Here is a 27,323-nt window from a genome sequence, read left to right as displayed (position 1 = left end):
GAAACTGAGTCTCAGGTGACTGTTCAAGGTCACACGGGTGTAAGCTCAGGTTTGAAGCTGTCTGGTGCAGGCATGGCAATTGCGTGCTCTCTGACCCCTAAATCACTACTTCTGGTTATTGAAAATGGGATGCACCAAGCTGCTTATTCTACAGATGCTGAAAAGCAAGGCCTGGAAAGGTCAGGTAACCTGTTCGAGGTCTCACAGCTTGTGTCACATTCTGGGGAGGAGCCAGCAACCACTTCCCTCGGCCACTCGTGGGTCTCAGAATGAAGCCCCTACGAGCGAGGCACAGCAGCACCCAGGGCGGAAAAGAAGGGTTACGGATGGGAAGACAGACGGGCCGCTGGCCCGCCCGCCCATCTCACTCAGAAGCCCAGCGGATCCCCCGGAACCAGGGAATCGCCCGGAGGCTCCGCCTCCTCCACCCCGAGGCTCCGCCTCCTCCACCCCTGCGCGACCCTGAGCCAGGGGGCGTGGCCTCGCCTGCGCCTCCGCCGCGCGGCCCTGGCTCGGACCCCGGAGCGCGCGCGCGCGCGTCCTTGGCCCTTTACGCGCGCGCCCCTCACCTGGGGCCTCGCTGCGCGCGCGCCCTAGCCTGGTCCCCCGTGCGCGCGCCGCGGCCGCCGGGTGCTGAGGCCCAGGGCCCGCGGGTCCGCCGTGCTTCCGGGCCGGGAAGGAACCGCGGAGCTCGACTTGGCCTCGCGCCCTCCCCGCTCGTCGTCCCCGGCTCCGCCGGCGAAACCCGAGCGCGCGTCAGGCGCGGGGCCGCGTGACGCGCACCTGTTGGGTCGGGCCCGACTCGCAGCGGAGGATGCGCGGGGCCCGGGCCTGAGCCCGGCCTGCAGCGCCGCGCGCCCGGCGCCGCCCCCGACGTTTCCCGGAGAAGCGGCTGGCTCTGACGGGCGAGACCAAGTAAGAGGCCTCCCCCGCTTTCTCTCTGGCTCCTTTGGCCACTGGCGTTCCCGGCGGCCGGGTGATGGTGCGCGCGCGCGTGCGCGGGGCCGAACCAGAGGTCGGAGGGTCGGGCCGCTGGCCGGAGAGGCCGGCCACGCGAGGCGTGACATCCTCGGGCATTTTGCTGCGAAGAGTCACCTTCGCCAGTACTCGCCTGCTTGCCACTGGCCCGAACCAGGCGGGGCCAGAACCTGCCCGAGTTCCCCTCCCCCCCTCCTCCTGCGAAATAAATGATCTCTTCAGACCCGTGGGTGTAGGTTCTGTTTGGTGGCGGTTCGGCCGCAGGCAGCCAGGCCCCTGCGAGCCTCGTCCGGAGGGGCCGACGGCGTCCCTTCCTAGGCTTTCTGGAATTCAGTTCAATGAGAGTAGGAACTCAGTGCTTGTTGTTGTTGTTGTTGCTGTTTTCTGGGATATGCTTAATTTTGGCATTAACCCTCCGGTTTCAATCAGGGGTTCCAATGCACCGATCCAATGAATGGTGTTCCAGAAGTAAACTTACGAGCTCTGAAAATTAGCTCACTCAAATTTGAAAGTTTTGCCAGAAATGAGAACTCCTGGAAAAATCATAAGCCTAAATTCCCCTGTCCCCCACCCACCAGGCCCGTGGCTCATGAAAAGTAGCGGAAGAGGGAAAACTGGTGTAGAGTGGGCATGTTTTAAATTATGTTCGGCGTTCTCTGCAGAGATGGATGGCTGATAGAATTTTTGAGCTGATGAGGCTAATCTTGGATAAGTTTTAGCAGCACCTAAGATAAAAATGCTCAGTGTTTGGTATGAACAAAACTCATTTTTCGGATAACTTTTTGTGGAACTGTTTCTTTGAGGCCCAGGACTGTTCAACAAATAACCACTGTAGGCAAACATTCAAGTCATTTGTATCCAAAGACCGGAATTTACTAAGTTACTCTTACAGTCAGATGGTTTTAGGCTATTTGGAAGGGAAACAGTTGAATCTGTGGGCAAAGAAAGGGAGAACAAGAGGCATCTTTGCTCATCTGCGGCCCAGCCACCTCTCACATTATTGATGGAATCTGAACAAGATAAATGCCCATTGCTTGTTGCCCAACGTCACCTGGGGTCTGTCAGGCCCTCACCCAGGGGCAGACCAGGAAGTCTGGTTTTGCTTTTTTGCTGCCCAGATTTGGGAGTCAGGTGGCTATTTGTCTGGGAGAGCCCTTAACCACCATTGCTCTTACCACCAATGTTTTCACAGGCGTGATCTGGGTTTTTTTCAGCCAGGGGTTAAAATGAAGTGCATGGTCCCCGTTTTACAGCTGGAGAAAGGGCCCTCAGCAGTTAAGCAAAAGGCCTAGGGCTACAGAGTTAGAGGTTTACTCTCCACCGGTGTTCTTTGGGCTAGATTAGAAACCCCTCGGGCTGGGTTAGGGACTTTTCACCATCTCATCATATCCCTTTGTTTTTTTTCATCAGTGTGGCAGGAAGCTCAGGGAGTTGTCAATGAGCTGTTCCTTGGCATTTCCCCCCCTGTTGTGGGGTGGTTAATTGGTTTTATAGCAGTTCCAAGAAGCTAGCAAAAAAAGTCCCTTTACTCATGATGCTATTGGATTCATAATGATTGAAGCTAACGTTTCTTGGGTGCTTACTGTACGCCAAACATTGTGCCAAGTGTTTAATATGGATTGTCTCATTTTGCGCTTCTTATCGACTTGTTTTCCCACTCTGTGGTTGAGGTACAGAGAGGTTAAATAACTTGTGTAAGGTCACGCACCTTCTACGTGGCAGAGCAAGGATTTGAGCCCCAAATTCTTGTACTTAACTAGTTCTCCAGAAACTATCCCCTCACCTCCTCCCACCCCCTACCCCTGGCCTTCCAGGTTTTAACAAAGCAACGCAGGCTTTAACACAATGTCTTCATGACGTCAAAAGGAAGAAGGAGAGTGAATCACTGTTAGGCAAAGTGGACTGAGGCCATTTACCGCAGTTAGTGTTCAGACAACTTGACCTCAGCGAGCAGAGGCACCTACCAGGTTGGGTAGCTTATGTGAGAGAAATAGCCTGTCTGTTTAAACCGCTGTTGTTCTAGTTTGTTAGGGGAGCAGAATCAGTGTCTAACTGATTCTGTGTTAGTGTCTAACACTAACACAGTGTTATAAATTTTGCCTCTTGGGGTTGTAGTTACACATTTTACTGGTAGGGGGCAGGGAAGCACTGAAGCCAGTGTGCCTGTATTCAATTCCTACCCCCTTCAGTAAGTTGTTTTACTTCTCTGCACCTTAGCTTCCTCTCTGCTCCTTCTAAAAATGGGGGCAATAAAAGTACCTACCTCACAGGTTGTGGTATAGTGCATGTCAAGCTTTTAGTCTTGGATTTGACATGCAATTAAATACTCTAGAAACAGCTCTTCTATTATTAATACTATTGTTACAAGTAGTAAGCTGCTGCTAATGTGCGCTGTGTCACAGAGCTTGAAGTCACCATTAGAGATTTGTTCTTTTGTGCCATCACTCAAATGCAGAGAGCTCAGGCACAGGTGACAGCGGCCTTGTGAAAATGGGATGTAATCTTCATATGCACCCTCTGTGTGGCAGGCCCTGTTTTCCATGCTGGAGATACGCAGTGAACAAAAGACAAAAACGCTAGTTCTTACTGGCACTTAGTCTTACTGGCACTGTCCCCCGTCTTAAAGGGACGGGGGACAGACAATAAAGAAAATAAACATACTTATCACATACAGTATATGAGAAAGTGATGTGTACGACGGATATGTACTACAATTTTACATAGTTGGCTAAGAAAGCCTCACAGAGAAGGTGACATTTCAGCAAAGGATTGAAGTGGGGATGAACCACGTGGACATCTGCAGGGAAAAGTAGGTCAGGCAGAGAGAACAGCAAGTACAAAGGCCCTGGGGCAGGAGGACGGGTGGCTGGAGCCTAGAGAGGGGCAGAGTAGCAGGAAAAGAGATCAAAGAGTTGATAAGTGGGAGGCCCGAATGTGTAGACCCTGCAGGGCACCGAACAGAAAAATGATATGATGTGACCGAAGCTATAAAAAGATCACCCTGATTGCTGTGTTCAGGCAGAGAGCAGTGGGAGGCCAACTAGGTTCCTACGTAATCCAGACAGGTGATGGTGGCGAGGGCCACGGTGGAGTGGTAGAAGATGGTGAGGAGTGGGTGTATTCTACATAAATTTGAAAATGTAGGATCTGCTGATCCGTCAGATGACCCCAGGGTTTCTGGCCTGAGCTCCTGGAAGGATAGAGTTGCCTTTTGCTGAGAATGGGGAGTATTGCATTTGGAGCAGGTTCAGTTTGGAACATGGAAAGTTTTGAGACATTCCAACTAATGGTGTCAGAGTAGCAGTTGGTTCTAGAAGTGTGGACTGTAAGTCCAGACTGGAAAAAAAAGACAATGTGTAGGCAGCTGGGTGCTGGTAAATGTTTAGCAACTAACTCTGCAGGGGGGAAGGTGTTGGTGGGCGGAGCCTGGTGTGTAGCATTTGCCAATATCTGCTGTGTAAATACTCCGGGCACTGGCCAGTTTCAAGCACAGTTACAGAATATCTTCACGTACTGATACAATAGGTGTACATAATGTCAAGAACATAGATAATAGTAAAATGTAGTAAAAAATTAGGAAGTCATGAGTTTTGAGTATTATTACCTTTGGTTTTAATTTGTTTGGTTATAAATTTGTATAATTCAGTTGTGAATAATGGCTGTGTTTAACAACTGGCTTGAGAAATTCCTGAAAATTTAGCAATTGAATCTTGTGTGCGGGTACGAGGTGGCTCTAACACACCATTTGGGTCATTGGGACCCAAGATTGGTACCTAAAGAGGTGATGGCGATAAGGAGTTCCTGAGATTAGGGAGGGAAACGGACTCCAGAGACCATCTCACTGCTTTTGTCCCCAGTCTAGCCCTGAGGGGAATGAAGGAACGTGATTGATGAGGGTTTGACTTGCATGTCCATGGGTGTGTGTGGCACAGATGGGTCCCAACAAGAAGCCGAGAGGGCAGGAAACAAACTTAAGTTGGTGGTTATATTAGGGACCAGGCACATCCCCTTGTGCTTTAGTTGAAAATAATCTTTAGTTTGAATGCTTGTTTTACTCCTACACATTCTTTTAAAAATTCCAAACTCATGGGCTGTGATTTGAAGAAAACCTCCCTGCTTTCTGCCTAACAGAAGGTAGAGATCAAAGGCGTCAGTGGGCATTGGAAAAGGAAACAAGGCAGCAGCAGCCGCTGACCTTTACCTCCCAGCTTTTCTCCCGCCCCTGGGCTGCGGGGTGTAAAGGACCAGAGCTACTTCCTCCTGGGCTTTTCCAGAAACCGTCCTGCTGCTGGAGCGGGAGCTGGGTCTGCGCTGGGCCTGGGCAGGCACTGCTGTGTGGGTGCTCTCTGTGGCTGCCTCTTTCCCTTGGGCAGAAACCAAGACTGGAACCCCACGCCTGATCCAAACCCTCTGGCAGGCCAGTGTTCGTAGCCTGGGGATGTTAGCAGAGCTGTACTTTACAAGGTGAGTCCCCACGATGTCTGGTAGGACCCCCTCAGTCTGGAGTTGGGGGCAGTGAAGGGCACCTGGACCATGGACATGGGTCCAGTTGGTCCTGACGCTGAGAGGAGCGTGTCAGGACAACATGATGCCCACGTGGCACCCCACTTTGGAGTGTGGCATGTTTGGGGCAAGTGTCTTGAGTAATAATTGTAAATTAAATTTCATCCTCCACGCACTTAAGTTACAGTTTCAGAGAATTTTGTCTTAATTTCTGAACGACACTCAGTCATCAGCTCATTGCTTTATGTTTTAGTCCCATATTTCGCGGCCCCACTGCATTGGTCTAGGGCCCTAAACACTTAACCGCCCTTCCAGAAAGCTGGCAGGCATCTCCCTGATCAAGGATAGTTATCTTCTTTCCTTGGGAAGAAACGTCGGACTTAGGGGCAGTGACGTGTGGTAGTGATCCTTTAGCTCTGTCTCTTCGTTTCACAGAGGAGGAAACAGGCCCAGTCAGGGTGAATGCCCTGTTCAAGGGTACGTGGCTGTTTACCGCCTGGGCCTGGACAAGAATCACTGCATATTCCAGTTCACAATCTAATACCCTGTCCGTCCTGTCCGAGAGCTTTTCAAACTTGTCACTAAGGGTTTTCTTAGTTATTAGTTAAAAATAGAAGAGATTCATAGGATCAGGGGTTAGAATGCCACTTCCCCGCTTTTTGGCTAACTTCAAGTATGTAATTTTAGCAGATTTATTTCACAGCCCATTCCACTCAGAGCAGGCGTGGAGGCAGGAGAAAGTGCTTCAGAAACACCTTCAAAAGCAAAGCCGCTCAGTGGGAGAGAGGCTTCGGGATGTGTTGGAACCATCTGGTTTCCCTGTTTTTAGATGAGGAAACATGGACTCAAACTGACTAGGTGACTTAATTAGGTCATGCAATGAGGGGGTGGCCTTGAGCCCAGGTCCTCTGACCCAAATGCCACCTTCCGGTTACACAGTGACTGAGGCTGAGGCTGAGGCTTTGTGACTTGACAGTTGAGTTTTCTCATCTGTAAAGTGGGTATCATCGCAGAACCTCCTTCACAAGATGGTTTTGAGGAAAGATCAGACAGTGCCTTTAAATCATCTGCACATACTTGGTAAACAGTAAGTGTTATTGTTCTGACTAGGCTCTCAGTAGTTAGCAACCAGCTTTTGTAGGGGGATGGGCAACTCTAAACCATTTGAGGCTGTTTGGAAATGCCTGTGTTTGGAGCTCCTGTGGACCTGCAGAATCAGAAGTTCATTGCCCTGGTGGAGGGAGGCAGGTGTACGTGTTTTGATTCTGATGCCCCCTCAGATGAGAGCCGCTGCTCTCCACTCGGTGCTCAGTATTCTAGGCGACAGGTCCTCTGGCCTCTCCCCAGACCCTCTGCAACAGAACGTGCCTTTTAAAAAAAGATCCTCAAGCAATTCAGATGCACATTGAAGTTTTAGAAACACTGTTACGGTTCAAAAAACATGGTAATAAAACACACGTTCAGGAAAGAATTTTTCCCTGGTCTGTTAGCAACCGCAGAGTAAGCCACCATGTTGCAATAACTGCTCTGTCTGCTGTGCTTGTTTAAAGGCGTGCTGGGGACATAAGCAAGAGATAAGGGAGGCCAGCCTGGGAGCTGGGAACTCAGAACAGGGCTGGTCCGGGAGCCCCCAGCAAGACTGGAGTCCGAACAGGATTCAATAGAGGGCTGGGAGTTGGGTCCGGCCAGGCAAACAACCGTCACAGCTTTCTGCAGTCTTCTGGCCCTTGGGGCTCCCTCACCTGCCCGTCCAGGTACTCTGAGGTTCCTGAGCTCCCCTCCTGTACCAGGCACGTCCAGGCCCTGGCTGCCACTATCCGATCAGGACCTCTGAACTGCCACTTGCCAGCTGGCGCCTCCTCCTTCTCCAGGCTGTTCTCTGGGCTTCAGATTTCTCACCACCTCTCTGCTGCACTGACCTTGCAGCTTTTCCTTCCCTTCAGACGGGCGATTGCCAGTTGAGAAAGAAATGCTTGAAGGGCCAGGGACAGGAATTGGAAAGCAGGAGAGGAAGGTAGAACGCTCCTGTGGCCCCTCTGCAGATAAAGACGAGTGGATGAGGAGGCTGGGCGGCCACTCAGGTGGTCCTTTGACCATGCAGTTAAGGCTCCGGGAGGGGAAAGGTCTGCTGTCCTGTGGATTCTGGTGCAACGCTGTTGTTAGATCCTCTTGGTTTGGCTGCTAACTGGTGCCGTCTTGGGGAATGGATCTCCAGAGATAAGAGGAAGAGGCAAAGGGAAAAGGGCCAGAGTCAGGAGGCAGATGTGGTCCCTCGATATAGGGGATGAGATGGGGCTGTGGGAATATGAGCGGGCCAGGTCTGCAGGGCCTTTGTAAGTTCCTGCTATTTTTTTAAACCCCAGTTTCCCTATCAACGTAACCAGACAACAGCCTCATTGTTGAGGATTTTGTTAATCCTTTTTCTGGTAGAATGCCTGCCACATAATAGGTGCTAATCAGGAATGTACTTCCTTCTTCATTCCCACGCCCCAGGCTGGGCCCCATTCCCCCATCTATTTCTGAGAGCCACGTTGCTGACCACAATTACTTTTCCCCTCACTTCCTCTGCCTTTCCCTCCGAGCACTGGCCTTGGTGGGAAATGGGAGAACTGGAGAGCTGTGGAGTAAGAACTGAGCACATCTGGCCCTCCAACCTTGGTCAGAACAGGAGGCCAGAGAAAGCAAATCCTCTGGTGCATTTGTGCAGGCCCGAAGCCTCTCGCCTTTCCACCTTGTCAGCTGCTTCAACTTAGGCTGAAAGCCAGCGACGGTGTTCGGCCCGCCTGGGGGAGGCCGCAGCGCAGTCCTGTGCGATCCGCCGGGGAGTCAGGGAGCCCGGTGCCTGTCCAGCTCCCCTCCTCTCTCACGCTGGGCCCGTCACCTGCCTTAGCCTCCGCTCCTCTGTCTGCAGAAGGGTGACTGTAATAGAAGCCACCCCACTGGTTCTTCTCAGGGTTCTTGTCTGCTTCAACGTGGGCTAAAATCGTGTTTGGCGTGTGCGCACCCAGAGTTTGCTGCTCTGATGAACAGCCCATAGTAGTAGCTGCCACTGACGTAGTGCTGACTAGATGGGAGGGCCTGTCCTGAGCATACGATAAATAGTAACGTATTTTGTCCTTACAACAGCCCTACGTGTAGGTGCCACTATCACCCCCATTTCAGATGAGGAAACTGAGAGAGGTTAGATAAGTGTCCAAGGCAACGGGGTGAGCTGGGATTCAAACCCAGTCAGTTGGTTTCAGAGGCTATGTTTTTAATCACTGTGCTGTAGCAATTATTCATAATCATTTTGTGCTTGGGGCCCCGTGCACGTGGGAAATGCAATGAGGGACGTGAGAGAGGCGATCACATCTTCTCACAGTTCCAGCTGCTGTTGAAGGGCCCATGAACATCCCTGAGCTGCTCTGCTGGTCCAGGCTCAGGGCTGCTCAGGGCTGAGACTGACCTTGGTCAGAGAGTAGACAGCTCCAATCCCACGGCGGCCCTGCGGGCCTCCCTCACGGCTTGTGCCATCTTCCCATGCTGCACTACGGTCCACCTCTAGCAAGTGGCCTAGCATCCTCCAGGCCTAGCCCCTATTCACAGAGCAGGCTCTGCCCACTGGCTTCTTGGCACAGCAGCAAGCTGCCGAGGAGGGCGGAGGAAGCTATGGGACTATAGCATTTTCCTGAGAAACACGTGGCTGTTTCTTGCCAGGCAGGAAATGTTTGATAGCCCAGAATTGTGTTTACCCCCATGTGACAGCCACCTGAGCCATGTCTGAGCCTTCCTTGTTCCTTGTCTCTTTCCCAGGCACCCAGGCTTTTGGAAGATGCTCACAGTGGCGATGTGCATGGCCCTTCTGGGCTGCCTGCAGGCCCAGGAGCCCCAGGGACATGTCTCCATAATCCTGCTGGGAGCAACTGGGGACCTGGCCAAAAAGTACTTATGGCAGGGGCTGTTCCAGCTGTACCTGGATGAGGCGGGGAAGGGCCACAGCTTTAGCTTCCATGGGGCTGCTCTGACGAACACCAAGCAGGGACAAGAGTTCCTGGACAAGGTCTTGGAGTCGCTCTCCTGCCCCAAGGATGTGGCACCTGGTCGCTGTGCTGAGCTCAAGGACCAGTTCCAGCGGCTGAGCCAGTACCGTCAGCTGAAGACCAGTGAGGACTACATGGCTCTGAGCAGGGACATCGAGGCTCTGGTCCAGAAGGAGGGCCTTCGGGAGGCCGGCCGCGTGTTCTACTTCTCGGTGCCGCCCTTCGCGTACGCGGACATTGCCCGCAGCATTAACAGCAGCTGCCGTCCTGGCCCGGGCGCCTGGCTGCGGGTCGTCCTGGAGAAACCCTTTGGCCATGACCATGTCTCAGCCCAGCAGCTGGCCACAGAGCTTGGGAGCTTTTTCCAAGAGGAGGAGATGTACCGGGTGGACCACTACCTGGGCAAGCAGGTGAGCTTCAGCTTGGAGCCTCACTCCAGGGCCAGAGTGAGCGGGGCACAGGCAGCCCCGGAGGAGAGGCTCACACCACTCGTGGAATTAGGCCTGAGGGCATGTGAGATATGAACTCCCTCGGTCGTTTTGAAGGTGGGCAGGTGAGCGGTGAGCAGCAAGGGCAGGGCCGTGTGGCCCTGTCCACCTGTCCAGCCGCTTGTTCTTCTGTGTGTCCGTCCTCTCTGCTTCCCAGCCGGGGGCTGGCTCTGACCTGTCCGCAGTGCCCGGTGTCCTCTCCGGAGGTGGCCTCCGGCACTGGTGCCTGGACCTGGCTCCCAGCTGGGTCAGCTGTGGGGGTTAGAATTCACCACCTGACCCACACCCATCTGCCTTTGTTTCCATTGTCGTCTTCTCCTTGAGTTCTGTTTTGAACCAGAAGCTGGTAATAAGATCTTAAAACTGAATAGGGACCCAAGGTCTGTACTTGTCATCCTGGCCCTGTGGCAGGGCATGGCCGACCTGGGGCATGCACGTCAGCTGGCCAGTGCCCTGTGCCCACGGGGCCCCGTTAGGACCTGTCTCCCCAGAAACGCCAGCAGAGTGCACCTGTGTTTGCTTTGGTGCTGACCGGCTGGCGAGCCCAGGGCCCTGGGCTGGCACCTCAAAGCGCCTGGGCGTCCCTCTCCATCCAGCCCTGCTTGGAGCTGCTGTGTCCCCAAGGGTGGTCCTCGGACCAGTGCCTGTCCTGGGGAGGTTTTCATTTGTTTATGGGAAAATGAAAAAAAACAAAACACAGTGTTTTCAGTTTGAAGCTTTTCTTGCACCATTTTTGGTATTAACAATATGTTTCATTTGTTAAAAGTCGATGGTAATAGAAGATAGATAAGCTTAAATATTTTCTTTCTTGGCAAAATAAAAAGCTGATGACCCTGTGGGGTTCCTTAAAAGCATAATAAAAAGCTAGTGACACTGTGAGTCCCTTAAATGTAAAATAAGGAGCTGGGGACCCTGCGGGGTCCCTTAAAAGTTTTGAGTCCTGGCTGGGCTTCACCCCGGCCGTCCAGGAGCTGTTGCCTCCGAGCGTCTTCTCTGAGCAGGGAATAGCAGGGTTTGGGGCCCTTCCTTGGAGTCAGGCCTCCTGCGTCCGAGAAGAACCTGCAGCACAACCAGTGTCCTTCCCTGCCAGGCCGTGGCCCAGATCCTGCCTTTCCGAGACCAGAACCGCAAGGCTTTGGATGGCCTCTGGAACCGGCACCACGTGGAGCGGGTGGAGATCGTCATGAAAGAGACTGTGGACGCAGAAGGTGTGTGAATGGCCAGCTCCACCTCCTGGATCGCCCCCTGCCCTGTGTCTGCGGAGGCGGTGGGGGGCGGGGGACCCACCCGGTGCCCCTGCCAGTGCTTCTCGGAGGAACGGAGGGATGACTTTGCTGATGTGTGGTCTCCCTCCAGGGCCTGCTCTGTGCCCAGCTCTGGGCCATGCTAAATCCCAGGGTGCCAGCAGGGCATGGGTGCCACCTGAATGGCATGGCTGCCATGGGGGAGTGTGCGGTCTAGTTATGTCAGCTTGGCTCAGCCGCTGAAACAACTGGGAAGCAGTCAGCGCTAGCAGTTACCTGGAGTTTTACGTGAGTGTGGAGACCGGCAGGCCGCACAGGGCTGCTCAGACTTGGACTTTCATAAGTGCACCCTCTGCTGGGAAGCTTCTCGTCAGCTCCTCACCTTCTGATCCCCCTGTTCTTAGTCCCCAGCTCAGCTGTCACTTCCTTGGGGAGCCTCTGCGGGGCGTCTGGACAAGGTCCCGACACTCAGTGCCCCCCGGCCCCCCTCACTGCCCCTCAGGCTTTCCCTCGTCTGTGACGACAGGATACAGGCCATCTCTGCTCTGGCTCGTGGCACGCACCTCGCAGTGCTGTGTAAATACGGTGAAGGCGCAGTGCGGACTTGGGAGTCAGGAGTCCTGAGTGTTGGGCCTGTCGCTGCCTTCACCAGGTGACCTCAGCTCGTCACTTCCCACATCTGTGAGATGGGCCAGTTGTGTGGGTGACAACAGCCAAGGCCTCTTGAATTCTGGCGTCCTGTGATCTCAGCAGGTCTTCTGAGCGTCCACTGCATACGTTCAAAGCATGAAAGCGCCCGTTCTGAAACGGAATAATAAACCCTAATTCTTTCTGTGTCGTGACCCCTCCCGAATGAGGTGGGTGCTATTATTAGTCTTCTCTGACAGATGAGGTTTGGTGAAGTGCCCAAGGTCACACGGCAGGAAGTGCAGGGACCAGGTCCTGGGGCAGGCGGTTTGGCTCCAGCACCAGGCTCTGGACCCGACATGCAGCTTGTCCCTGTGACTGTGTCTGCAGCGGGGGCAGGAGGGCCCGAGGCCCCCCCACCCCGAGTGTGTGTGTGTGTGTCGGGGGGCGGGGGGCAGTGGGACCCTTCCGGCCTGGCTGGGGGACCACAAGCTCTGCCTTTCTTGTGGCCTTCTCTTTTCTTTCTCTTCCCCTTGGTTACTCTCTCCAGCTTTCTCTCCCCTCCTCTTGGGATGTGAATTCAGTGCTAGAAGCTCTGTGGTGACACAGAGAGGTGTGAGACCCCGCCTCTGTCCCCTGATACCTCACGGATTCATTGGGAGAAAATGCAGGGGACAAGCACCAAAGTGAATGCTTCCGGCAGACGGTGCCATGGGCGGCGGGGCAGGGGAGGGGGCTTGATGCGCGGGCACCCAGGCATCGGAGGGCACTGCTGTCCTTGAGAGGAACTGGCTCCAGCCTGGAACCCCTGTCCTCTCCCCACTGCAGTGAGCCTTCGGGGGTCTCGGGACACTCCCCAGCCCTCCAGACGTCCCCTCCTGCCCTCAGCAAGGGCTCAGGCCGCATGTGGCCTCCTGGTGCCTGCGTGTGGCTGGTGTCCTGGCGGGAGTGAGTGCTGGGCCTCACCCTCGTGTCACTTGCAGAGATGAGCTTCAGACCTGGCGCTGAGAGCGTGGGGTGGAGTGGACGCTGCCGCTGCTGCCACGCCTGCTCTGGGAGCCAGCACCCCGCTCTGCCTGGACCTGGCCAGTCACCGCAGGGCCAGGACCCAGGGACGCCTCCCCCCGCCCCGTTGCTGGCAGCTCTTTCCGGTGCCCACCCCGGGGTGGGGAAGAGCCATGACGTCTGGAGGTACCAGTTGGTACCACTGCCTCTTACTTCTTCCAACCGTCCGCCCCCATTTCCTTCTCGGTATCTGGTGTCACTTGTGGAGGATCCCTCAGTGCAGCAAGGGTACTTTTAGATTTTGGAGAAAAGAAAACAGAAGGCGAGGCAGAAAGATAGGCAGGGGCTTGGGCAGGTCTGGTTGTCCAGGCAACGCTGGGGCGGGGGCGTCTCGGGTTTGAACAGCTGAAGACCTAGCGAGGGCACCGTGGCTGCCTTCAGGGAGCAAAGCCCAGGCCCCGCTGTGTGCAGAGTGGGGCTTCTGAGGGGAGGGTGTCGCTCCTGCCAGGCCCGGAGCACAGTGCGGCTTTGCTCAGGTGCTCTCTGTGTCTTCAGCCCGAAGGCAGAGAGAGACGCAGGGCAGGCCGGGTAGCCAGGGGCCCACTAGCCCCGAGGGGCTTGTAACCAGGAAGCGTGCGGTCAGAGGGGGCTGGTTCAGACCACTGTCCCTGTCAGAGGTGGCCGGCAGGACTGCAGCTGTCCTGGGGTTGGGTCTCTCTGGCCGGCCTGTTCACCTGCCACTTGCAGAATCAGGCGCAGAACAGTGTGTAACGAGGTGACTTCCTGCTACTGTGCTCATCCCGGCAGCAGCGGGGGCCTTGGGCGCGAATCCTTTGGCAACAGAGCGGGTTCTGTGTGTCTCTGGCCTGGGGTCCTGAAGGCCAAGCATTCTTTGCTTTCCAGGGAAAGGGCCTGGTGCAGCTCTGCTGGCCCAGGGAGCTCTGCTGGTGCAGCTCTGCTGGCCCAAGCACTGATCCTTGCTGTCCCCCTGGGTCCTGCTTTGGAGTGCCGCCCTCAGGAGGGACTTCTGTAGTCTCTAGTTCAGGCTGGAGAGCAGACAGGAGCTGTGGCCCCTGCAGCCACCCCACCATGGCCAGCCAGCCCTGTGCCAGCCGCCTTCTCCCGGGGTTGGGCATGGGAAACAGGCCGGAAGAAAGACTGCGGTCCTGCTGCGGTCACAGGGCCTGCTGCGGTGGGTTCCGAGGCAGGATTCAGAGCCCAGCATCCTGACCTGTGTGCCGAAGGGCAAAGTGTGACCTGCGCTCTTCCTCCCCGCTTCCCCGACTCCAGGCTGTTTGGTCCTGCTCACTTCCTGTCCTCCTGCTGCAGTGCTGCAGCCCCTGGCTGATTCCTTTGCTGGGAGGCACTAGAGTGACCCAGTCTCTGGTGGCAGCCTAGACTGCCACCTTGAGTGCTGGAACGGGACAGGGCTGCAGGCCAGGCATGGGAAACGGAGCTTTCCTGGTCCAAGATGCTGCAGGCCCTGGGAAAGGGACTTGAGAGCTGCAAGGTCGTGTGGATGTCCCCCACCCCCACTCGCTCACATCCACATGGGTGGAGGCCGGCTTCCCCAGCTCCCTCCCTCCACGCTGCCTGAATGGTTTTTTCTCCTTTTCTGCCGCAGCCTCTGGCCCAGAGGAGATTGCTGCAGAGTCAGGGCTGCTGCAGAGAGAGAGAGAGAGAGAGAGAGAGAGAGAGAGAGAGAGAGAGAAGAAACAGTCCTGCCACCAGCCCCCCAGTACCCAACTCCCTCGCAGTCTCATCTGGGGTGCCCTTGTAGGGAGTCCTTATCCAGCGAGCCCCTGAAAGTCACAGAAACCTGGGTACTCAGCCTGGGGTTTCCTGAAACGGCACCATGGGCCACACAAGGAGTGACCTTGGCTGGGCCACTTAGTTTCTGTGTGGAGGTGACCCCTGCTGACCCTTATCATGGCCACTGGGAAAGGCTCTGCAGAAAGGAGGGCTGTGTCACTCAGGGACTAAGGCTCCGCCTGGGAGGGTTCCTGTTCGAATTGAGGGGAAAGGAGTGTGATGCACCTTCCCCCCGGAGGGTTGGGTAACAGTTCAGTGCCTGTCACCAAGGGGCCGCGGCAGCAGGGTCCTCCGGGTACACACCAGCTGTCCTGCCTGCCTTCCCGCAGTGCCAGGAGGGGCTGAGAGCTCACTCAGCAGGGCAGCCCCCCTTCCCGGCCGCAGGGCTGTCGCCAGGCTTCCTGACCAGCACGCCGGCCGGCCAGCCGAGCAGTTCTCCCTGTTTTATTTTTAGTGCTCCCAGAAGGTATTGGTACGGAGCACAGCTGGCTTTTAGTTTAGTTTAATTTTGTTTCAAGTCCCTATTTTTACGGAGAAAACTCAGGTCTCCCTCACTGTGGAGGGATTTGTGGTCCTGGTTCTGAAGGCTGCCATCTTCAGCACCGTCTCCAGTACATGATGACGATAACCCCCCGTTACCTCTCCCGGGGTTGTCTTGAGGATTAAATCCGATCATGTACATGGAAATATTTTACAAACGGAAATGCTGGTCCTCCAAGTTGACAAGGACAGGAAGTGGCATGGTCTCTGGGCTCCACGTGACTTACATGTGACTTGTGCTGGTCTACTGCTAAAGACCTGTTGGTCTCTTATCCTCTTTTGTCCATTTTTCACTGAACATTCTCTTTCTCTATATATGTATTTAAATGTTCATGTATTGACAGTCTGCATAGCATAGACCTTTTAATAGCTCTATAGTTCTGTTCAATTCTGTTTGTACCACAGAATGTGAATTGTTCTATTATTAGGCATTTTGGTTGTTTCCAGTTTTTGCTATTTTAAGTAGTACTTTGTGAGCTTTCCAAAAATTAAGATGTAATTCACATACCATAGAGTTTACCCTTTTAAAGTACACAACTCAGTAGTTTTTAATATATTCACAAAGTTGTGCAACCAGTATCTAATTGTGGAATATTTATGAGTATTACATTTTTTTCCTTTCAGTATACGTCCGAAGTGGAATTACCAGGCCAAAGGGTAAAGACTACTTTATCGCTGTTACTGCATCTTGTCAGACTTGTCTTGCTTTCCATGGGAAAGAAGGCAGAAAACCCCATGAGGTTTTGAGGGGCAGCACGGCTGAGGGACAGAGAGCGATGGGTCTCCCCTGAGTGTGATCTTGGATGAGCTCTGGATTTGAACAGGATGGAAGCCATGTATATGGGGGCTTTTCTTTCCGTTGTCCATTCTGGCTGTGCTTTTCCCTATCCTCGTTCATGCATCGATGCCTTTTTACCCTCAACTTTCAACTGAGAAAAGGTCGCCAGGTGGTCAATACATATCATTTTCAGAAAAAAGTCAGTCCGTGATAATTGGTGGTAACTGGGAAATAAACAGCCTGTTGGGTCTCGTCAGGAGAGCTAGCCCCCCAGCTTCCTACCTCTGTGCTCTGTGCTTAGCTGAATGCCCCCCACCCCCCACCCCCGCTGTGAGCTGTGCCAAGCTGTGGTTCTGGTCATTGCACTTGAACTCTGAAAGACAGAGCTAGCCAGGAAGGGATCAAAGGCCACCAGTCTGTGAGCTATGCTAACCTCAGCATACCCCTTGAAGCTTGAAATTAAGGAATAAAGGAAGCTCTCTTTTACACAGCGGGTAGTAAACCTGTGAAATGCATTCTCTCCACGGATTGAGAGAGGATAAAAATAGGAAAAGGGCCACTTAGGGATTAGCTAAACCAATGAATAGTAAGCAGATAACAAGGCTTTTAAGAACTCTGCTGTGTTCTCTCCATCAAAACTTCATCTGTTCTCAAAGCTCTGACGATTCTCTTTATACTCTTACCTCTCCTGTGATTCATTGATTGAGACACATTTTTTTCATATTTGAGCATCTCTGAAGTTGGGTTTCCCATTGATGGGGTGACATAGTTGAGTTGGCAGCACGTTTCTTTCTTGGTGGTAATAATAGCGATTCTTTCACCATTGCTGGCATTTTTGACTTGATGAAATCCAGTATATCTCCAGCATTCATCACCTTTCCAAGCCTTTCTCTTATCCTTCCAGCTGCCTTTTAGATATTTTCCCTGGATGTCACATCACCACTTCAGACTCAGCAGATTTAGAACTAAAACCATCATTGCATTTTTTCTCATGAAATACCGACTGTTTTTTCTAACTTCTTTATCTCTAAATGGTAACTGCTCTCTGAGTTGTCAGGGTGGTAGCCCCTGTAATAATAAAAAGAGCCAGTACTTATCAGTGCGTCCTGTATGCCAGGCACTGTCCCAAGCCCCATGTATGTGTCGACTCCTTAATCCACACATCAGCCTTACAGGGAGGCGTTGTGACAATTCCTTTTTTATATGGAGGATAGAGTCGCTTGCACAGGGTCACAAGGCTGAGGGATGACAAAGCAGGTACCCAGGCAGCCTGGCTCCTGAGACCACACTCCAGGTCACGACTCTGAGCTGCCTTTCACCCGTCCAGCCCATCACCACGCAGTTTGTACTCCTCCACTGAATGCGTTTCACTGTTGCTTTGTGTGATTTGGCCCTTGTTACTGCCTTTGATTATAGCAAATGCTGCCTGGTTGGTCTCATTACCACCAGCCTCCTCTGTGACGATCCATCTTACGGATCGTACACAGCCTACTCTTCCCACAGCACCTCTGTCGTGTTTCCACTTCCCTGCTCTAACACTTTTTAAAAAAACAGTTTGAGACATAATTCACATATCACACAATTCACCCGTTTAGAGTGTACAATTCAGTGGGTTTTAGTACAGTCACAGAGTTGTGCAGCCATCACAACAATCAATTTAGAACATTTGCCTCCCCACGGAAGGAGCCCTGTGCCCTGTAGCTGCCATCCTCTAATTCCGCCATCCGCCACCCCCACCTCCACCCCCGTGCCCCTGGCAACCACTAATGTGCTTTCTGCCTCTATGGACTTGCCTCTTCTGGACATTTCATGTAAGTGGAATTGTCCGGTTATGTGTTGGCTGATTTCACTGAGCATGTTTCCAAGGTCCATCCATGTTGTAGCAGGTGTCCGTACTTCATTTCTTTTTGTTGCCAAATAATGTTCTCCTCTATGGAGAGACCACGTTTTGTTTACATTCATCAGTGGAGGCACAGTGGGTTTGTTACTAGTTTTTGGCTCTGGTGGGTAACGCTGCTAGGAGCACCCAGGACACGGTTTTGTGTGGACATATGTTTTCATTTCTGGGGTGTACGCAGGAGTGGCATCGCTGGGTCACGTGGTGGCGCCGTGTAACTGGCTGAGGTCAAGAACTTCCAACAGCAACTCAGACTCCTCAGTCTCGTTCCCCAGGCCCTGCCCGTCTGTCCTCGACGTCTGCTCTTCAGAATCACAAACTGGCCGCTTCTGCCAGGCTGGGCACTGTCATCGGGACTGTGTGTTGGGGCCTCTGCCCTCTGGCTCACGCTCTTCACCCCAACTAGGATGTAACCACGGGGCCGTCAGCTCACACATACATTTCTTTGAGACACACCATTTTTAAAGATCTGAATTATTTGTGCACGTTTAAAAATCATGAGATTACATGTAATGATTCCAAATTTTTATGTTCTCCCCCAAAACTGGAAGATTGAGTCACTCTGGGCCCGTACTTCTGTGAGGCACCCCTGGACTGCAGCTGAGGTGTTTAAGTGCCCTTTAGCCATTGGGGCCCCTGACCTCTGACCTGGTCCCATCCTTCCAGAGTCCAGCTCAGCTTCTTCTTTGATCATTGTCTTCCATTTCTGAAAGCCTCTGGTACTCATGCCACTCAGTGCCACACCGAGTACAATACTGTGCCATGTGGTTGTTGTGCCAAATGGGAGTGGTAGGAAGTGAAAGGGAAGGTATTTTGGTGATAGACATTGTGGCCTCTCGAGCCAACTGCCTCAGTTCAAACCATCACCCGCTGTGTGACCTTGGGCAAGTTACCTAACTTCTCTGAACCTGAGTTGCCTTATATTGTAAAATGGGATTAACAGGAGGACCTCCTTGTATACTGCTGTTGTGAGGAGGAAGTGGACTGATACACATCCATCATTATCATTATTGTCTTTGTCTTGATGTCTTCTCAACAATATTGTAAGCATTTGGAAAACCAGAACGCTTTGGGGCTAGGGAAGGTTGGCCATTGTTTTCTCAATGGGGGGCACTGAGCATTCAGGCTGAACCCTTGGGCTGGACTGTGCACTCTCAGGTTTGTACTCTGCCAGGGGTGCTAAAGTCTGGCTGAGAACAAGTCAGACTTCTACCCCCGAGGATGAGGGTGCCTTCCTGCGGGCAGGCGCCTGGCTTTATTTCTTTGCCCACAACACTCAGGCTTCCGTCAGGTTGTTCCGCCGGCCTCAGCCCAGTGCCGCTTGCCGTCTGGCTGGCCTGCGAGAGTCCTGGGAGCCTGGACAGGGCAGGCGACCCGGGACTGGCGCCGAGGACCCAGGGTGGCCGCTGTAGAGGAGTATGCTGGGCCAAACAGTCTGAACGAGAGCCACTTCTTGTTTGTCTGAGTTAAATATTGGCTAGTAAAGAAGAGTGCTTACAAAGTATACGTAAGGTATACAGCGCTCTGATGTGATAAATAGCACGGTCCCCCCAAATTCGATCCCAGGGCCTCTCCTTCACCAGTGGGTAGATTGTTCCCTTGCTTCTCTCTGTTGTTTCCAGGTGTGTCTGATCCCCTAACAACACATTGTGGAATTTTGAAGGGGAGTCATACTGTGTGTGTCCCTTTCTCCACATTCAAGGTAATACTTTCAGATATAGCCTCTGATAACGGACTCAGCTGTTACTAATATGTAAAACCCATCTACTGAATCTCTAATTTCCGATGATATTTTTCCTTTGTTGAAGTTCTGGGTTTTTTTCTGTTCGTTTTATATCATATTTTCAAAATTTTTATTTTATCAAAGGAATCCTGCTTCTCTCGACATGTTTTTGCTATGGATCATGTATGTGTATTCATTTTCTGTGCTGTCCGGTGTTGTGTGGTTTGACTGTGGCACTCCACCAGGTGACAGGCATGCAGCAGAGATGCAGTCCCTGCTCTGATGGTGTTTCAGGCGTAGCGGGGAAGGGACACGAGGCACTGACTGAGTCTGGGGGGCTGGCAGAGGGCAGCGCCCAGAGGGGAGGCTAGAGGTCAGTAAAATCCCCTGGAAGCTGAGACCTGCAGGATGAGTGGAGCTGCTGGGCGCGAGAACCCATCCGTGTCACAGATAATGCATGCGGAGCCGTTGGCTAGTGACTGCTCCTGCTGTCACGATGCCGGGCCCTGAGTGGGCCTGGGTGTTGGCAAGTCAGCGGAATATGAGCCGTGTCATGTAAGGTCTTGTTGTTTGAACCCTAAGCTTTAAGACGGTTGGGCTCTACATATTCGAGTCACTGATAGTCCGAGCTCACGCTGAGCTCTGGAGGAGGGAGCAGAGCGTAGTGTGTGGGTAACCAGCTCCTGACTCTGCCCTTCTGGCCCTGAGCCTCTGATGCTTCTCTGTCGCGCAGAGCAGGGATAATCATGGTGGCCGCAGTGCAGCATCTGTGAGTGTGACAGGAGGCAGGAGGGGCACATGCAATGTCTCAGCACCGTGCCCGGCCACAGTGAGCCTCGGGGGTCACGCTGGGCTCTCTGCTCAGTGTTCTCTCTGTTATTCTGTTTTACATTTGCCCTGTCCACCTGCCAACTGGATGTCTCCTGAATGTCTTAAGCTCAAACACACCTAAAACAGACCTCCTGGTTTCCCCGCCTTCAACCTGTTCCTTCCTGTCTCCCCATCTCTGCAAATGCCACCTCCGCCTGTCCTTTGCTTAGGCCCTGATTCTAGGGGTTAGTTATCTTTGGTTCTTCCTTTTGCTCATCTGTCAGTGAGTCCAGTCAGTTCTGGCTGCAGAATGAATCGTCTACTCCCTCCAGCTTCGTTACTGCCAGTATAGCCCCTCCTTGGTCTTCTCGTTTCTCCCACAGCCAACGAGGGATCTAAGCTGAATATACATCAGATCTTGTCCCTTCCTGCTTGAAACCCTCCCATGGCTTCTCCTGAACATAGAAACAAGTCTAGCCTTAACCTGGGGCTGCAGGTCCTGCCATCCTATCTGCTCCCCCAGCTCACCTTCTTCTAGTCCCTTAGCAGCCAAGCTTTGTCCCGCTGCAGGGCTTCTGCTTCAGAGATGCTCCCTCCCTGGCTTTTTGTAGGGCTGACTCTTCAGGTCTCAGAGGGGCGGTCCTTTTACGCTCCATCACAAGCTGTGTCTATAATTTCTTTATTGACTTACTATTTTCTCCCTCTCACCTTCCCTCTCTGTAAGCCGAGGGCAAGAACCTGTCGGTGTCCTCAGTGCCTGCACGTTGCCTGGCACATGTGTGCACTAGGTAATGGGTGGCAGCTGTCAGCCCTGTTTAATGGCAGGATGCAGCAACAGGGACTCATAAGTCACACGCTAGTGAGCCGCCGTCAGAGCCCAGAGCTCAGGCCCTCACCACGAGGCTGCCACCTCCTGCAGCACTGAACCTGCTGACCGAGGCCCGGGGAGGGGCAGGGCCAGAGGCCGGGCAGACGCCTGGAAGTACAGCTGGGCCTTTGCTGAAACTAGAACCTTCCCCCACACCACTCCTGGAGCAGCCCACGGTGTTGGACACCCTCTCCTAAGAGGTTCTCATTGGGGGAGATGGCTCAGAGACGCCCTCCTTCCTTCGGTCGTCGAGGCTTGCTCTGCGTAAATCATTGTTGTCAGCTCTCTGGACTGGGCACTGACGATGTAGGACCAGAGGTGCGGGCTGGGGGTCTCAGCACCTCGGGGAAGCCGGACGTGTTGCCCATTCTTTATGGCCTCTCCCCCGTCTCCTCCCCCCGCTCAGGTCGCACCAGCTTCTATGAGGAGTACGGCGTCATCCGCGATGTCCTCCAGAACCACCTGACCGAGATCCTGACCCTGGTGGCCATGGAGCTGCCCTACAACGTCAGCAGCTCGCAGGCTGTCTTGCAGCACAAGCTGCAGGCCTTCCAGGCGCTGCGGGGCCTCCGGATGGGCAGTGCCGTCGTGGGCCAGTACCAGGCATACAGCGAGCAGGTGCGCAGAGAGCTGCACAAGCCGCCCAGCTTCCACAGCCTGACGCCGACCTTCGCAGGTGGGCTCTGGGGCCGGCACAGGCTGCGGGCTGCCCCCCACCCCCGGCTGGCAGCAGCTGTCCATGCCCAGACGCCCTTTGGTCTGGGTTACAAGGGACTTGACGTGGGATTTTCACAAAGGCACTTGGTGGCAAGTGAGACTGCCATTCCCCTGCCTGTCTGGCCTGCCGCCAGCTTAGAGCAGCAGGTCACCTGCTGGCTCCCTCTGGGCGAAGGACAGCCCTGCGGTGGTGTCATTTTGGTCCACGTCCACACACGTCCTTCTAGGACTCGCCAAGCTGGACTACACCTGGCTCCCTCCCTCGTGGAGCTTCTGTCCAGCTCCCCTGCAGTGGGGCTGCACACCTGCCCTGCCACAGCCCGAGGCGCCCCTGACAGGGCCCCCCCAGAGCCACCCTCTGGACAGTTACACAGGCTCGGAGCTTCCGGGAGAGGGCTGGCTCCCTCAGACTGCGGATAGTAACCCCACAAGAACAGCAGCTATTGATGGGGTACCTACTATGTGCCAGGCACTTTATATAAAGCATCTCATTTAGTACACACACACACACACACACACACACACACACACACACACACACACGAGGCAGGGATGGCGATTGTCCCCATTTAAAGGGGAAGGAATGTGCCCGAGACCAGCAGAGACAGTACGTGGGGAAATCAGGCTTGGGGTTCGAGTCAGGAGTGCACTCAGCCTCTGGCTCTTAACGCCCCCACAGTCCTCCTTACCTGCACACCACCGCCCTGCTGGCCTGGCTTCAGGTGCGTCCTGAATGCCCCCCGCCCCCAGCAGTCAGGCTCTCCCAGCCTCACTCCCTCCAGGAAACTTCTCTAAGAGGCTCTAGGTTGGAGACCCAGTTCTCTGTCCTCAGGAGAGTGTGACTCCAAGAGAGGTGGGTGTCTGAGGTGGCCCCGAAGCCGCCTTTCCAGGACTTCTGGGAAAGAAGGTGACGGAAGGGGTGAAAGGTGAGGGTGAGGGTAGCAAATTCAGGGCTGTTCCACGGCAGTGGGAGGCCCAGAGCAGGGGCTTGGAGAGAAGGGCTGGCTGGCAGGAGGTGGGAAGGGGAGGGCTAGTGGGCCGAAAAGTCCCTGGTTATTTGTGCTGGAGCGTCACCTCCGCTGTCCCCCTGTCACCCAGGCATCCTCGTTCACATGGACAACCTTCGCTGGGAGGGCGTCCCTTTCATCCTGATGTCCGGCAAGGCCTTGGATGAGCGAGTGGGCTACGTCCGGATCTTGTTCAAGAACCGGGCGTATTGTGCCCAGAGCGAGAAGCACTGGGTCGCGGACCAGAGCCAGTGCCTGCCACGGCAGGTGGTGTTTTACATCGGCCACGGCGAGCTGGGCAGCCCTGCCGTGCTGGTCAGCCGGAACCTGTTCAGGCCCTCCCTGCCCTCCCAGAGCTGGAAGGAGCTGGAGGGCCAGCCCGGGCTCCGCCTTTTCGGCCACCCTTTGTCTGATTACTATGCCTACTGCCCCGTGAGGGAGCAGGACGCCTACTCCATCCTCATTTCTCACATCTTCCACGGCCGAAAGGACTCCTTCATTACCACAGAGAACTTGCTGGCCTCCTGGGTCTTCTGGACCCCCTTGCTGGACAGCCTAGCCCACGAGGTCCCACGCCTCTACCCGGGAGGAGCTGAGAATGGGCACCTGTTGGACTTCGAGTTCAGTGGCAGCCAGTTAGCCTTTTCCCAGCGGCAGCCGGAGCAGCTGGTGCCAGGGCCAGGCTCTTCTCCGATGCCCAGTGACTTCCAGGTTCTTACGGCCATTTACCGAGAGAGCCCACTGGTGTCAGCCTGGCCCGAGGAGCTGATCGCTAAGCTGGCCAGTGACATCGAGGCCACGGCTGTGCGGGCAGTACGGCGCTTCGGCCAGTTCCACCTGGCACTCTCGGGCGGCTCAAGCCCCATCGTCCTGTTCCAGCAGCTGGCCATGGGGCATTATGGCTTCCCCTGGGCCCACACACACCTGTGGCTGGTGGATGAGCGCTGCGTCCCACTCTGGGACCCCGAGTCAAACTTTCACAGCCTGCAGACTCACCTGCTGCAACACGTGAGGGTCCCCTACTACAACGTCCACCCCATGCCCGTGCACCTGCACCAGCGGCTCTGCGCTGAGGAGGACCAGGGCGCCCGGGCCTACGCCGACGAGATCTCGGCCCTCGTGACCAATGGCAGCTTCGACCTGGTGCTGCTGGGCATGGGCACCGACGGGCACACGGCCTCCCTCTTCCCACAGTCGCCCACTGGCCTGGATGGCGAGCAGCTGGTGGTGCTGACCGAGAGCCCCTCCCAACCACACCATCGCATGAGCCTTAGCCTGCCCCTCATCAACCGGGCCAGGAAGGTGGCCGTCCTGGTCATGGGCAGGTTGAAGCGTGAGATCACCATGCTGGTGAGCCGCGTGGGCCATGAGCCGAAGAAGTGGCCCATTTCGGGCGTCCTGCCTGCTTCTGGCCAGCTGGTTTGGTACATGGACTACGAGGCCTTTCTGGGATGAGGCAGCCCTTGCCATCTGCTCACCCCCGTGCTGTCTTTCACCTGTCCTGTCCCCTCCCCTCTTAGTCCTGCCAGCTGCCCTGGCGCCCTGACACTCTGGAATCCGATGCGTCGGGCAGCCCCCCGAGTTGCCCCATCCCAAGCCCTTTGACAGTCCCCATCTAATTGTGGTGGGCAGACACAGAAACAAGAAACGGAGTCTTTGCTCGTGAGAAGCTTCACATCCAAGTCAGGAGAGAAATACCCATCTGAAGAAAAGAACTGCAATGGTCACACATTAACTTCATCCAGCGCAAAGTAGGATGGGGTGGAAACCCCCAACTTTAGAAGAAGGAATGCAGTGGGCCGAGTTAATCAGGGAGGTGTCCTGGCGGAGGTGATCCTTGAACTGGTTCCTGTGGAGAAGAGCAGGGATGTAGAGGGAGGAGAGCGCCCGCACCCCTCCGAGCAGGTGCAGGCCCGTTGCAGAGCCAGGTACACAGAACTGCCCGAGCGCTCGGGCAGGTGGAGCCCTGCTCCGTGTCCCCTTCTTCCCAAGCCTCTGACATCCAGTGTGGCCATCTCCACGTGCTCTGTCTCTGTTTTGTTCTCAGTCCCGACTGTGGAGGAGGTCTTCCCATCCCCTCTCTGTTCTTTGGCGTCCATCAGACTCTTCATTTACAGACAGACAAAGGATGACAGTAACACAGAAACAAATACTAGGATGTTACAACGGTTCCAGAAATCTTGTGACTGTTTGGAGGGGCTTCCTCAGCAGATGAACTTCTCTGAATGGGGGGTGCTGGTTCCCCCAGCTCCTCAGGGAGGGCCCCTGTCCCCACCCACCCATGTGTTTCTCTGGCCAACACCCTCCGAGAAACATGCTGGGCACCAATGATCAGGCCATTCCAGGGATCCCTCCTTTAAAAGGGTCCTTTCCATCTCAGGGGACTTCCCGGTGGGTATTTCCACTCTTAGTATCCCCTCTGGTTTTGCCGGGAAAGATCCAGTCACATCTTTCTCTAATGGCACAACTCATTTGGGGGAAGACACGTGAGGCCGAGTGACCTAGACCATCCAGACTCTGACCTGACCAGACGGGCAGCCAGGCCCCCGCTGTGGGGTGGCCGCAGCTCCCAGACAGCAGTGGCTGCGCACGGCCTTCTCAGGGGGCGGGGAGGCAGGCTGCACCCGCCCTTCTCACACTACCTCTCAGCGGCACCCCGCCTGCTGACCTCCTGCCTGCCGGTCCCACCTGCCACCTCTCACTTCACCACTAATGAATGCAATGCTGAAGCCTTGGGTCACAAGTCTTAGCTTCTCCTTGAGAACAGGGTGGGCGTTCTGCTCCTGAGACCTGTGGGCCCAACAATCCCTGTTTTTCTGAAGTCCCTAAGGGCGGGGGGGGGGGGCTCGGAAATGCTTCCCACACTCAAAATTCTCAGGACACATTTAATTTTTATTTCAACTTTCCACATGGGCCTGCCCCCAAGCTATGACTCTAAAGGAATAACAGGGATTTTTCTGCGTGACTGCACCCGCCTCTCATAGTCACACTTTGTGACGAGCCGATAAGGTTTATCAGGCAGATATCAAGTGTTGATGTCACACAGAAGGCTTTCCTTGGTGAGGCGCATCACGAAATCTATTTCTCTGCTGTTGATTGTTTACACTTCCTTCAAGGCTATGGATTTAAGGGAACTCTTGCTCTCATTTGAGATGCGTGTACTGAAATGGGTGCCCGAGCCAGGGGCTCTCCATGTGAAAGGCACTGGTTAAAATTCGCCTTCCCCTGGCCTCCAATGACTGGGTCCAGATAGGACACCTCTCTTTGTACGGAGAGAGTTGACCTTGGCAGAACAGAACCCCCGCACCAGGTCCGGGTGTCCCCCCCCTTTCTGGGGTCAGCATTGTAACGTTTTTGCTCTAGAGGTGCTGGTGGGCTGGCGCCCGTGAGTGGGCACAGGTGGCTGCAATTCGGGTGCCACCGCTGGCCACGTGGGGGCGCCCTCGCACCATACCTGCCGTCCTGCGGTTGGACTGCGGAGGAATTCCCCGCGCTCTAGTTGCATTTTCGTATTGCGCCTCCCCGAGCCCTTGGCCCGAGCACTCCCCCAGCTGTTCTTTGGGAAACTCTTCCTCTGTGGTTGCAACACCAGAGAGAAAGGGACCTCAACATGCCTGAGTCCATTCCAGGATAAAGGGTAAACTGGCTCCTGATGTCACCATTTCTGAATAATAGTGAGTCACTGTGGGCCTGAGCCTAGGATGTCCTGTTCTTAGAGGAGTGCCTTGCCTCAAAATGCACCCCTTATCCATGGAGACTGTGCGCATGGGGGTAGGGGTCAGGGCAAAAAAATGCCAAAGGTTTCCTTTCCAGAATCAAGTGCTGTCTTAACATCACGCCAGAAAAGTCCGCTGGGAGACATTGTCAGCATTCCTGCTTCTACCCCCTCCCTCTTCCCGTTTCCCTCCTTGCCTTGGGCCAGGAAAGAGAGTCTCAGAACCCCGCCACCTAGGCTGGTGGTTTCCAAACTTTCTGGACCATGATCCCCAGCAAGAAACACACTTTACATCATGAGTCGTGCAGAAATCTGTCTCAAGCACAAGTTTCATAAAGGCATTTCTGCCCTGAGAGCATTGGGTACTTTCTATTTTTCATTTAAGAAAATGCTGTTTGTAATCCACTAAATTGAGTTGATGCATAGTTTGAAAAACACTGCTGTAATCCAGCTTTACCCTGTTCCATAAGCTGGGGACCCCTCCTAGACTTGGGGTGTACTCAGCTCCCCCAGCGATGCTCACTGGTGACCAAATTGGGACTGGAACCCCAGCTTTCCGGTCCTGCAGCCTCAGGCCTTGCGCTCATCTGGG

General features: G+C 54.4%; 1 protein-coding gene across 2 annotated transcripts; it reads left to right on the top strand.

Moving 5' to 3' along the window:
* Positions 1-464: 464 nt before the first annotated feature.
* On the top strand, positions 465-27,088 carry H6PD (hexose-6-phosphate dehydrogenase/glucose 1-dehydrogenase). Of its 2 annotated transcripts, none has more exons than XM_081056003.1 (5): positions 465-915; positions 9,274-9,910; positions 11,079-11,196; positions 21,699-21,968; positions 23,108-27,088. In XM_081056003.1, the coding sequence occupies exons 2-5, from the start codon at positions 9,293-9,295 to the stop codon at positions 24,469-24,471; spliced, it is 2,370 nt and encodes a 789-aa protein (XP_080912129.1). In that variant the 5' UTR covers positions 465-915; positions 9,274-9,292; the 3' UTR covers positions 24,472-27,088. The 2 variants fall into 2 exon arrangements, with proteins under 2 accessions (XP_080912129.1, XP_080912128.1); XM_081056002.1 differs by lacking the exon at positions 465-915 and adding an exon at positions 5,247-5,442.
* The last annotated feature ends 235 nt before the right edge of the window (positions 27,089-27,323 follow it).

This window comes from Rhinolophus hipposideros (assembly GCF_964194185.1).
Source record: "Rhinolophus hipposideros genome assembly, chromosome: 8".
Lineage (NCBI taxonomy): Eukaryota > Metazoa > Chordata > Mammalia > Chiroptera > Rhinolophidae > Rhinolophus > Rhinolophus hipposideros.
The sequence above is the reverse complement of the archived record's forward strand: the minus strand, read 5'-3'. Positions and strand labels throughout refer to the sequence as shown.

Coding starts and splice junctions, on each gene's coding strand:
- H6PD (XM_081056002.1), top strand. CDS start 5,417: ATGTTAGCAGAGCTGTACTTTACAAG. Junction 11,197..21,698: donor AGAGACTGTGGACGCAGAAG/GTGTGTGAATGG, acceptor CCCCCCGCTCAG/GTCGCACCAGCTTCTATGAG. Junction 21,969..23,107: donor CCTGACGCCGACCTTCGCAG/GTGGGCTCTGGG, acceptor CCTGTCACCCAG/GCATCCTCGTTCACATGGAC.